This window comes from Neoarius graeffei, chromosome 12, assembly GCF_027579695.1.
Source record: "Neoarius graeffei isolate fNeoGra1 chromosome 12, fNeoGra1.pri, whole genome shotgun sequence".
In the NCBI taxonomy this organism is placed as follows: Eukaryota; Metazoa; Chordata; class Actinopteri; order Siluriformes; family Ariidae; genus Neoarius; species Neoarius graeffei.
The window spans coordinates 49,302,302-49,314,647 of record NC_083580.1 but is presented as its reverse complement, the minus strand read 5'-3'; the positions used below and the strand labels follow the sequence as shown (position 1 = coordinate 49,314,647).

At 43.4% G+C, this 12,346-nt stretch overlaps 1 protein-coding gene across 2 annotated transcripts in view; it reads left to right on the top strand.

Moving 5' to 3' along the window:
* Window positions 1-3,895: 3,895 nt before the first annotated feature.
* amacr (alpha-methylacyl-CoA racemase) overlaps window positions 3,896-12,346 on the top strand; it is a 74,074-nt gene continuing 65,623 nt past the window's right edge. The window contains exons 1-2 of one of the 2 annotated variants that reach the window (XM_060935068.1): window positions 3,896-3,965; window positions 6,676-6,966. In XM_060935068.1, coding sequence (XP_060791051.1) covers window positions 6,720-6,966 — 247 coding nt within the window. In that variant the 5' untranslated portion in view covers window positions 3,896-3,965; window positions 6,676-6,719. The remainder of the gene's footprint in view (window positions 3,966-6,675; window positions 6,967-12,346) is intronic. The other variant, XM_060935069.1, reaches the window with a different exon arrangement.

Below are 12,346 nucleotides of genomic sequence, written 5' to 3'. Positions count from 1 at the left end.
TGAGAGGATCATCAAGAAAACTCGATTCAAGAATTTGGGAGAGCTTCACAAGGAGTGGACTGAGGTTGGGGTCAGTGCATCAAGAGCCACCATGCACACAGACGTCTTCAGGAAGGGGCTCCAACTGTTGCATTCATAATATCAAGCTACTCCTGAACCAGACAACATCAGAAGTGCCTTACCTGGGTTAAGGAGAGAAAGAACTGGACTGTTGCTCAGTGGTCCAAAGTCCTCTCTTCAGATGAAAGTAAATTTTGCATTTCATTTGGAAATCAAGGGCTGAGAATCTGGAGGAAGAGTGGAGAGGCACAGAATCCATGGTGTTTGAAGTCCAGTGTGAAGTTTCTGCAGTTTGTGGTAATTCGGGATGCCATGTCATCTGCTGGTGTTGGTCCACTGTGTTTCATCAAGACCAAAGTCAATGCAGCCATTTACTAGGAGATTTTAGAGCACTTCATGCTTCCATCAGCTGACAAGCTTTATGGAGATGCTGATTTCCTTTTCCAGCAGGACTTAGCACCTGCCCACAGTGCCAAAACTATGACCAAATGGTTTGCTGACCATGACATTACTGTGCTTGGTTGGCCAGCCAACTCACTTGACCTGAACCCCATGGAGAATCTATGGGATATTCTCAAGAGGAGGATGAGAAACAACCCAAAAATACAGATGAGCTGCAGGCTGCTATCAAAGCAATCTGGGCTTTAGTAATGCCTCAGCAGTGCCCACAGGCTGATTGCCTCCATGCTATGCTGCAGTGAGGCAGTAATTTGGGGTAAAGGAGCCACAACCAAGTATTGAGTGCATAAATGAACATACTTTTAAGAAGTTGGACATTTCTTTATTGTAAATCCTTTTTTGATTGATCTTAGAAAATATTCTACTAATTTGAGAGAATGGATTTCTGATTTTAATGAGCTATAAGCGATAATCATCAAAATTAAACCACAAAAAAGGCTTGAAATATTTCACTTTACATGTAATGAATATATAATATATGAAAGTTGACCATTTTGAATTAAATTATGGAAAACATGAACTTTTTCATGATATTCTAATTTTTTGAGATACACCTGTAGTACTGAATTACCTATGCATTTCTTAAAATTTGAATATCTCCACAGCAGATTGTGATAAAGGCATATGGAAACAAAAAGCCATGGGAAGTCATGGAAGCCATGGCCTACTCGTCTTCAACTCATTCAATATCATACTAGCTGAATATAATATCTGATATACCACTCAACGCCAGCCAATATTATTTAAATATATAACTCAGATCCACTATGTTTTTTGTATGAAAAATGCGAGTTTTTCAACAAGAGAAGATAAACTTCATATCTTCAAGCCAACGTGTGAGTTTCTTTTTATTACATAGACATATTCACAAACAAAAAGTACCCAAATTTATCAAACCAACTCCTTGATTTCCTCATGAGTGACATATGGAGATTTTTGTCATGGTTTTGGACCTCCATGTTCCAGACCTACAGTGGTGCTTGAAAGTTTGTGAACTCTTTAGAATTTTCTATATTTCTGCATAAATATGACCTAAAACATCATCAGATTTTCACACAAGTCCTAAAAGTAGATAAAGAGAACCCAGTTAAACAAACGAGACAAAAATATTATACTTGACCACTTATTTATTGAGGAAAATGATCCAATATTACATATCTGTGAGTGGCAAAATTATGTAAACCTTTGCTTTCAGTATCTGGTGTGACCCCCTTGTACAGCAATAACTGCAACTAAACATTTCCGGTAACTGTTGATCAGTCCTGCACACCGGCTTGGAGGAATTTTAGCCCATTCCTCCGTACAGAACAGCTTCAACTCTGGGATGTTGGTGGGTTTCCTCACATGAACTGCTCGTTTCAGGTCCTTCCACAACATTTCGATTGGATTAAGGTCAGGACTTTGACTTGGCCATTCCAAAACATTAACTTTATTCTTCTTTCACCATTCTTTGGTAGAACAACTTGTGTGCTTAGGGTCGTTGTCTTGCTGCATGACCCACCTTCTCTTGAGATTCAGTTCATGGACAGATGTCCTGACATTTTCCTTTGAATTCACTGGTATAAGTCAGAATTCATTGTTCCATCAATGATGGCAAGCCGTCCTGGCCCAGATGCAGCAAAACCAAACCATGATGCTACCACCAACATGTTTCACAGATGGGATAAGGTTCTTATGCTGGAATGCAGTGTTTTCCTTTCTCCAAACATAACGCTTCTCATTCAAACCAAAAAGTTCTATTTTGGTCTCATCCGTCCACAAAACATTTTTCCAATAGCCTTCTGGCTTGTCCATGTGATCTTTAGCAAACTGCAGATGAGCAGCAATGTTCTTTTTGGAGAGCAGTGGCTTTCTCCTTGCAACCCTGCCATGCACACCATTGTTGTTCGGTGTTCTCCTGATGGTAGACTCATGAACATTAACATTAGCCAATGTGAGAGAGGCTTTCAGTTGCTTAGGTGGTGTTTACATTAGACCGTATCCGTATCGTTTTCGTTGCGGATGCACTGTCCATGCACATTAAAACGCCGGGAAACGACTCCACAGGCGGAACAATTTGAATCCGCCAGGGCCCACGTATTCAACCCAGTACATATCTGATCCGGTGCTGTGTAAACATTGAGGAACGAGGATACGCAGTGCTGAGCTCTAGCTGACGTCGTCATTGGACAACGTCACTGTGACATCCACCTTCCTGATTCGCTGGCGTTGGTCATGCCACGTTGGTCATGCCACGTTGGTCATGTGACGCGACTGCTGAAAAACGGCGCGGACTTCACTTCCTGCTATTTGTGTGTGTACGCGAATCGTTTTAAAAACGTTAATCTGATGATCTGCTGACTCGAAATAATGTAAACAGGGCCTTAGAAGTTACCCTGGGGTCCTTTGTGACCTCGCCAACTATTACACGCCTTGCTCTTGGAGTGATCTTTGTTGGTCGACCACTCCTTGGGAGGGTAATAGTCTTGAATTTCCTCCATTTGTACACAATCTGTCTGACTGTGGATTGGTGGAGTCCAAACTCTTTCGAGATGGTTTTGTAACCTTTTTCAGCCTGATGAGCATCAACAACGCTTTTTCTGAGGTCCTCAGAAATCTCCTTTGTTCTTGCCATGATACACTTCCACAAACATGTGTTGTGAAGATCAGACTTTGATAGATCCCTGTTCTTTAAATAAAACAGGGTGCCCACTCACACCTGATTGTCATCCCATTGATTGAAAACACCTGACTCTAATTTCACCTTCAAAGTAACTGCTAATCCTAGAGGTTCACATACTTTTGCCATTCACAGATATGTAATATTGGATTATTTTCCTCAATAAATAAATAAATGACCCAGTATAATATTTTTGTCTCATTTGTTTAACTGGGGTCTCTTTATCTACTTTTAGGACTTGTGTGAAAATCTGATGATGTTTTAGGTCACATTTATGCAGAAATATAGAAAATTCTAAAGGGTTCACAAACTTTCAAGCACCACTGTAGCACGGATGAAAAATACGAGTGGTGTATTTCCCAGTAAAACACTTGTGTCCATATAATATATTAGGCTATATTATGCAATATCTTAATTTCTTCTTTGGCAGTAAATTGCAATTTTGTTTTAATGGATAATTCACTCCTAATTTCGTATTGTTTTATATATCTTCTTAGCAGATTAATATCACACACTTTCTACCATTATTAATGTCAGATTTGATAACAGATATGAACAGTTACTGTAGCAGAAACATCACTTCCCAGTGTCACTAATCTTAATAAAGTGGATTCATGAAAACACCCCAAGAGCTGAAAACATGAAGCGAAAACCCCATTCACGAAAGAACTACAGTGAAAAGACAATGAACAACAAAACCCACAATTCATCGCTCTACGTGACGTCATCTCAGAGCGACAAAGTTACCCTTGCACTTGACTTGAGTTTATTTTTGTTTTTTTGAAAGGTAGGTTTAAATCGTTTATTTTCTTTTCCAGGATTTAGTTGATGTATTTTTATTATTAGTAGTAATTGGTCTCTGCAGGAGTTGAAAATATCGTTGTTGGTTTTTGCTTAAATCTCCAAACATGGCTTAATGAACTATGACCTGATGAAGTTAGGTTAGTTTGCGTTTAGTCAGTACAATAAAATCTCACTGTTTTACTCACATTGTGTATTTTATTCCACTTATATTTTTCTCAGCAGAAGAAAAGAGACCGCATATCTATTAAGTGATTAGACATTATTTATGTGCACGTTGATTGCATATTATTTTCCCCCTCAGTATATTAAAACAAAACTGTTGCTCAGAAAGCTCCAGAACAACTGTTTTTAAAACACAAATTATAAAATGTATAATTTGTGCAAATGTAGTTTGCATACTGAAAATTTCTTTGATATGATGAGCTCTAAGGTTGATATGGTAATAATGATTATTAATGATATCTTGTGCAGCCGTGGTGTATAATTTAAGTCTTAGATATAAATAATATTAAACAGTAGATTAATAGATTAAAACTGCTAAATGTGATCAGATTGCACATTTGTTTGGCTTCATACAATTTAATATGTGTAAATATCCATCTCATCTCATCTCATTATCTCTAGCCGCTTTATCCTTCTACAGGGTCGCAGGCAAGCTGGAGCCTATCCCAGCTGACTACGGGCGAAAGGCGGGGTACACCCTGGACAAGTCGCCAGGTCATCACAGGGCTGACACATAGACACAGACAACCATTCACACTCACATTCACACCTACGGTCAATTTAGAGTCACCAGTTAACCTAACCTGCATGTCTTTGGACTGTGGGGGAAACCGGAGCACCCGGAGGAAACCCACGCGGACACGGGGAGAACATGCAAACTCCGCACAGAAAGGCCCTCGCCGGCCCCGGGGCTCGAACCCAGGACCTTCTTGCTGTGAGGCGACAGCGCTAACCACTACACCACCGTGCCGCCCCTGTAAATATCCATACTTAATAAAACAAAAATATTTGGCTGATGTTAGAATTAAATTGTTTATTTTGCATATATAATAAACAACAGGGCCCTGTGATGACCTGGCGACTTGTCCAGGGTGTACCCCGCCTTTCGCCTGTAGTCAGCTGGGATAGGCTCCAGCTTGCCTGCGACCCTGTAGAACAGGATAAAGCGGCTAGAGATAATGAGATGAGATAAACAACAGGGGGTGGCACGGTGGTGTAGTGGTTAGCGCTGTTGTCTCACAGCAAGAAGGTTCTGGGTTCGAGCCCTGTGGCCAGTGAGGGCCTTTCTGTGCGGAGTTTGCATGTTCTCCCCGTGTCCGCGTGGGTTTTCTCCGGGTGCTCCGGTTTCCCCCACAGTCCAAAGACATGCAGGTTAGGTTAACTGGTGACTCTAAATTGACCGTAGGTGTTAGTGTGAATGGTTGTCTGTGTCAGCCCTGTGATGACCTGGTGACTTGTCCAGGGTGTACCCCGCCTCTTACCCGTAGTCAGTTGGGATAGGCTCTAGCTTGCCTGTGACCCTGTAGAACAGGATAAAGCGGCTAGAGATGATGAGATGAGAATAAACAACAGCAACAACGTTTAATTTATATTGTGCCTTTCACAAGGAACACAACAAAGTCACAGTTAACAATGGTGTGGAGACAGCAGACTTGCTCAAAGCATAGAAAAAAGATAGAACAGTCAGTGACCAGGAGAGAAGAGATAAGATTCAAATTTAGTTTTGAATTTGGAGAGAGATGTCGTCGTCGGCTGTCCATGATGACCGCTTCATTAGGGTGCGCAGAAACGCAGATGGGACGTAAGGCCCACACTTGAGCGACAGAGCCGTCCGCAGTGGTGGTATGAATGGCCTGGTTGAGCTGCTATTGAATGTCTGGTTTCGTGAGCTCTTGTATACTCCCTTTAATGCTTGTCTTCAATTGCGCACACTGAGCTTTTAACTATGCTTCGCCATGTTGCTCTATCCGATGCATCCCTTTCCCACGCTTGATCGATAACTCCGGCATTCTTCATGTTCCTCTTCAAGACGTCTTTGTACCTCAGTTTCTGTCCTCCTTGTCTCCTCTTTCCTTGGCTCAGTTCTCTGTAGAAAACGACTTTGGGTAGGTTAGCTGTTTGGAGAGATGTACTGTCGTGAAGGCACTGAGGGAGAGAATTCCACAGCTTGGGGGCTGCTACCCTCAATGCCCTGGAACCAACATATATACATTTCACCAATGTATATAATGTGTTTTAATGTGATTCCATTCGAGTCGGTGTGGTTTATAAGGTTTATTATAGATAGATAGATAGATAGATAGATAGATAGATGCGTAAATTATACAAGATGACACAAAATTGAATTTTTTTAGGACTATATGGCATGTCTTCTTAAAAGTTGTGATTATGTTTTGTTGTGGACAATTTTTCTCATGAATAATAATATTTTTATGTTTAATATAATGCAATATATTTGTTACTTCAGTATAAGAGAGACATGATGAAATGTTGTAGATGTAATTTATCCCAAAACTGAAATTTAACTGAAAAAATAATTTGCCAAAATCGTCACCCATACTGCCTTGTGTTAATTTTGTTTTTTCATGTTTTTTTTTTTGGGGGGGGGGCTTTATCTGTGGGTTTACTTATCAGCTGTCCTGACTGTAATTTTTGTCACACTCTGTAAATGTATGTATTGTTTTGCTCAGTGTGGAGGTGTGTGTGTGTGAGTGAGAGAGAGTGAGATCTAGGGATGGCCCTAACTGGAGTGCGTGTGATTGAGTTAGCTGGACTTGCCCCGGCACCCTTCTGTGGAATGATCCTATCTGATTTTGGGGCCCGGGTGATCCGCATAGATAGGACAAAGGTCACCATGGCAATGGACTCACAAGCAAGAGGCAAACAGTCCGTGGCCTTGAACCTGAAGAGTCCACAGGGAGTGGCTGTGCTGAAAAAAATGTGTCTTCAGTCAGACGTAGTTCTTGAACCCTTCCGAAAAGGTCAGTTGAAGTGAAATTTCCTCAGTGTTCCAGATGTAAAAATAAACATGAAAGCTGTGTTTTTTTTCCTGGAAGTAAATGTCCCCCGTCCCACACCCCAATTGGTGTAAATAAATGTTTGCACAGTGCATAAGTGAAATATTGGAACAGTCTGGAAAACCTTCTATGGTTAAACTAGAGGTCAATAAATATGCAAAGTGTTGGTTAATTGTTGGTCAAATATTGTTAACTTTAGGGGAAAGAAAAACTGTTGAATTCTGGATTCTGATTGGTCAGAAGATGTTGATTCATTGCCGAGAACAGCAGCTCTGTCTGTATTACAGCTGCAAATCACATTTATATTAATGAGCTATTATATTATTTTCCTAAAGCAGCATATTTTATTCCTATTTATATAGTATAAATGTGCTTCAGATTCAAACTTTATATATGTTCAAACTTATATAAAGACCATTTTCTAACCCCTAATCTGAAATGTTTCAAAATTATAGTGAGACAGGAGCAAAGTGGAACACGGTCCCAGGAGTTCATTTGCAAAAGAAAGTGCTCTTTTATTGAATGAAATTAGGGGAACGAGATGACTGTGGCTGTGAGGTTTCATCATGTAGGTGCAAACTGGTGAGCTGGTTGGGTAGGTGTTGCAAGAAGGCTGCGGAAAGCCCCTGCGTAATCTGTGTGAGTCTTCAGACTTTGTTGGAAGCTGGTGGGAGTTCTCTGGGAGCTCTGTGGTGCTTTGCACGATGCTTGAGTGTGGCTAAATTTATTGTCTTCGTTATTGGAGATGTGGCTTGTGTTGAAGGAGAGAGCAGCATGAGCAGTAGTGCTGTGCCACAACTCAACTGACCTGCATTTGTGGTGGTAGCACTTTCTTATACTCTCCTGTGATCTGCTGGAGGGTAAGGAGAGGTGCTGCCTAACAGGTGTCAGTTTAGGCTGCTTTTGCAGCTCTGCTCCACAGCAATGTGCCACTCTGCCCTCCAAAATAGTGGTGGTGAAGGAGCTCTGTCTTTTCAGCATCTGTGGCATGGTGAGGTGAGGAACAATACAGAGGATACAAGGTGCTGCCCCCCTCCCCCCTTTTATGTTGATCCCACAGTCTGTCTTGTTGGAGAGTTCATACCTTCTTGACAGGCCATCACCGTTGCCATGCTGTGCCTCTGCCCAGTGTTGTATCCTGAAACAGAAGTCCTGTAGAGATAGAAACTATCAGGTGTTAAGAGCATTTGAGACTTTTGCTTTCATCATCCACTGTAATGGAGGATGATCAGTTACCAGGGTGAACTGATGACCAGCAATATAGTAAATAAGCTCTTCCACTGCCCACTTAATGGCTAGGGCTTCTCTTTCAATAGCAGTGTAGCGTTGTTCTGCAGGGGTTAGCTTTCTACTCATGTACAGCACAGGAAGCTCCTCACCTTCAAGGACCTGCAAGAGCATGGCATCCAGGCCCATCTCTGGATGATAAATGGCAAGCTGTAGTTGGGGTTGCAGAGGACTAGCACACTGGTGAGGGCCCTCTTCAGGGCCTGGAATCCCTGCTCTGCTTTGGGTGTCCACTTCAACTTCTCTGGGTGTCCCTTTTTGGTGAGGTCTGAGAGAGGAGAAGTTCAAAATGCTGGTAGTAGATGGCCAACCCCAGAAAGGCACATATCTGGCATTTTGACATTGGCCAGGGGTACCCACAACTCCCTCTTCCTTTTTCTCCTGGGCTTCAGTAGCCCCCGTCCAATGCAGTAGCTATGGTACTGTGCCTCAATCGGTGCAAGGTGGCATTTGTGGGAGTTTATGGTGAGCCCAGCCTTCCTTAGTGAATTCAGTACCTCCCTGAGATGAAATAGATGATCGACAAGTAGGCAGCTGCGAAGGTGTAGTGGGGCGCAGCACAATGTCCATCAGTCTCTGGAATGTCATGGGAGCCCTGTAAAGGCCAGAAGCTAGGACCCAGTACTGCCAGTGGCCAGAGGTCATGGTGAATACGGTTTTGGGCTTAGCTTCTGGTGTTGGGGCTACTTGCCAGTACCTTTTCGTAAGGTCATGTGTGGAGATAAACTGGGCCCTCCCAAGCCAGTCGATGAGGTCGTCTCCTCTGGGCAGGAGGTAGCAGTCAAACTCAGCAATCTGGTTTAAATGGCAGAAGTCACTGCAAATTCTGAGTGACCTGTATGACTTGGGCACCACAGCAATTGGGTTGCAGTAGGAACTGGTTGACTCTTCAATGATGCCATCTCTTAATATGTCTGTTACCGCCTCCTCGACAGGCTTCTGGGATGCAGGAGGGGCATTGTCAGATGGTGACTCATGTTGGATCAGGTGGATCTGTCCTGGTTCTGCTAAGATGATGTCCAGGAATTATTCCGCCAGCTCATTAAGAGCTTGTTGTTGAGAAAGTGTGAGGTCTTCTCCCTGTTGGACCAAGGTATCCCCTGGTGGACCTGTGGGAACAGCAGCAAATGCTGATGAGGGTGATAGGGCTTTGATTTCAGCAGGTTAATATGGTAAAGTTGTCTGTTTTTCTCATACCAGGCTGTTGCAGTAAGTAGTTGACTGGATCCATGCACTCCACAATGGTTTAGGGCCCCTGTCAGCAAGCGAGAAAAGTATAGTTGTCTGTCAGGAGCAACAGGACCACTCAGTCACCTGGCTGGAACTACTGGGGCTGGGCCAGGTGATTGTAGGCCTGGATCTGCTTTGCCTGGGCATTGAGAGTGTTCTGGTGGATGATGGGAGCCACCTTGTCAATGTGAGTTTGCATCTTCTGCACATACTTGATAACTGAGCGAAAAGGTGATGGTTATTCTTCCCAGGCTTCTTTTGCTATGCTGAGCAAGTCCCAGGGCCATCTCCCAAACAGGAGCTTGAAGGGGGTGAACCCCATAAAGACCTGCGGCGTCTCGCTGACACTGAAGAGGATGTAGGGGAGGCGGTCCCAGTTTTGTCCCTCTTTGATGATGATTTGCCGCAATAGTCTCTTCAGGGTCTGAATAAAATGTTCAACGAGTCCGTCTGTCTGGGGGTGATATGCTGAGGTCTGCACCTGCTTCACCCGCAACAGCCAGCACACATCCTTCATTAGTTGCGACATGAACAGCATACCTTGGTCTGTGAGCAGGTCCTTCAGCAGTCTGACCCTGGAGAACAGCAGAACTCAACTGACTTCAATTTGTGGTGGTGGTGCTTTCTTATACTCTCTTGTGATCTGCTAGAGGGTAAGGAGAGGTGCCACTTAACAGGTGTCCGTTGAAGCTGCTTTCGTGGCTTCGCCCCGCAGCCACATAGCTGCTGTATTGTTCAAAATAGTGGTGCTGAATGAGAGTTGTCTTTTCAGCACCTGCAATGTGGTGAGGTGAGGAGTGATGCAGAGGCTACATGAGGTGCCGCCATCACAATATCAAACATGCTAATTATGATGAAAAGTATTAAAATAAATATCACTAAAAATTAGTCTTAACTCGAAGGCCCAAAGTGCAGACTTTAGTCTGCAATAAAATCCCCCCAAATGTGTAAATAAGTCTAACATACCACTAACTGCCTCCCATTGTTGTGTAAAGAAGCCTAATTATTGAGCTGTGTCCCTGCCAGTACCCCACCCCCACACACAGGATATTCTGCAGGCCAGCAACTCTGATGTGCCCTTCTGTAAGAATCACTGGCCATAAAAGTCACATACCAAAGGCACATAACCAAAATATTTGCCATTTTTCCACTATAACATTTGTAACAAAAACCGTGCTGGCATTTGACAAGGGCATAAGACAAATTGTGTTACCTGAGAAATAGCCTCTGATGTGCCCTTTTGTAAGACTCAATGGGCATCATACAATTTAGATTCGATGAAGGAAGGGAGGAGAAGGGAGTGTCATAAAAGGTGTGAATGTTGTGGGCGAGAAACAACCATAAATAGGGAATGCCTGGCACGCAGACCCAGAATTCACAATGTCACAACCAAGGCAACCAAGAAGGATCAGTGCTCAGGAGGCTTTAGCAATTCTACAGAGCATGTCGGACTGCGACTCTGATGGTGGAGATGTGGACCTCGCATTTCAGAATGAAAACGTAGTCACCGATTCGTCAAGTGATGAGGATGCAACTGCTCTTGCACTAGTAAATCCTCCCCTCCAAAGATGCACCAGGAGACGGGTGGTCAAGTATGTGATTGAGCAGGACAGTTCAGACACAGAGGCCACGTCAGATGAGGAGGAAGACACAACGCACGTCAACCCCCCTTGTAATAAAAAACAAAAAGTTGCAGATGTGGGCATAACACCTGAATCCACAGAGAAGGCGAAAGATGGCACTGTGTGGTTCCACCACAAAGTTGGAGACTTTTCTGCTCATGAAACTCCACAGACAACATTCAATGGATCTGGAGGCCCAACAGAGTTTGCAACATGCAAAATCACGAGTCGCCTTCAAAGCTTCCTGTGTTTGTTGGATATCAGCATGTTGTTGACCATCAGAGACTGCACAGTCCAGGAGGGCCGTAGAACAAATCCCAGCTGGCAGATGAGTGTCTTTGAGCTGATGGCATTCCTCGCAATCCTTTTTCGAAGGGCTGCCAAGGGCTACATTGGTGCCATGCGACTCATGTGGGCCAATAGATTTGGCAACCCAGATATCAAAGCCATAATGCCCCGTAACCACTTTCTTGAAATAAAGCGGTACCTTCGCTTCGACAACAAGGACACCCGCAAGGAGCGCATACAAATGGACAAATTTGCAGCAATTTCAGACATATGGCAGTGGTTTGTTCAGAATTGTGTGTCGTTCTATAGTCCAGGGCAACATGTTACCGTGGATGAGCAGTTATTTCCTTCAAAGGTTCGTTGTCCCTTTCTGCAGTACATTGCATCCAAGCCTGACAAGTTTGGAATCAAGTTTTGGATTGCAGCAGATCTGGACACAAAATACATGTGTAATGCCCTTACTTGGGAAAAGATACCACTCATCCGACGGGAGAGAGGCTGTCAGAAAATGTTGTTTTGAAATTGATGGAACCATTTATGGACCAGGGGAGGACTGTAACAATGAACAATTTCTTCACCTCTCTGTTTTTGGCTAACAGGCTTCTTCAACGAAAAACAACTCTGCTTGGCACCATCAACAAAAATCGTCGGGAGCTACCAGCAACTGCAAAGGAAACCTCGGGGTGCCAGTTGTACTCCACACAGGTGTTCACATCTGGAAGTGCCTTGTTGACGGTGTTTGCAACAAAAAAAAAAAGAAATCGGTTTGTCTTCTGAGCATCATGCATCAGAAAGTGGAAATTGTGGACACCCAAAAACAAAAAACAAACACTGTTGTTGATTACAACCATTTCAAATGCGGCATTGATATCATGGACCAGAAATTACGCAACTACTCGGTGCGTGCAGGAACACGG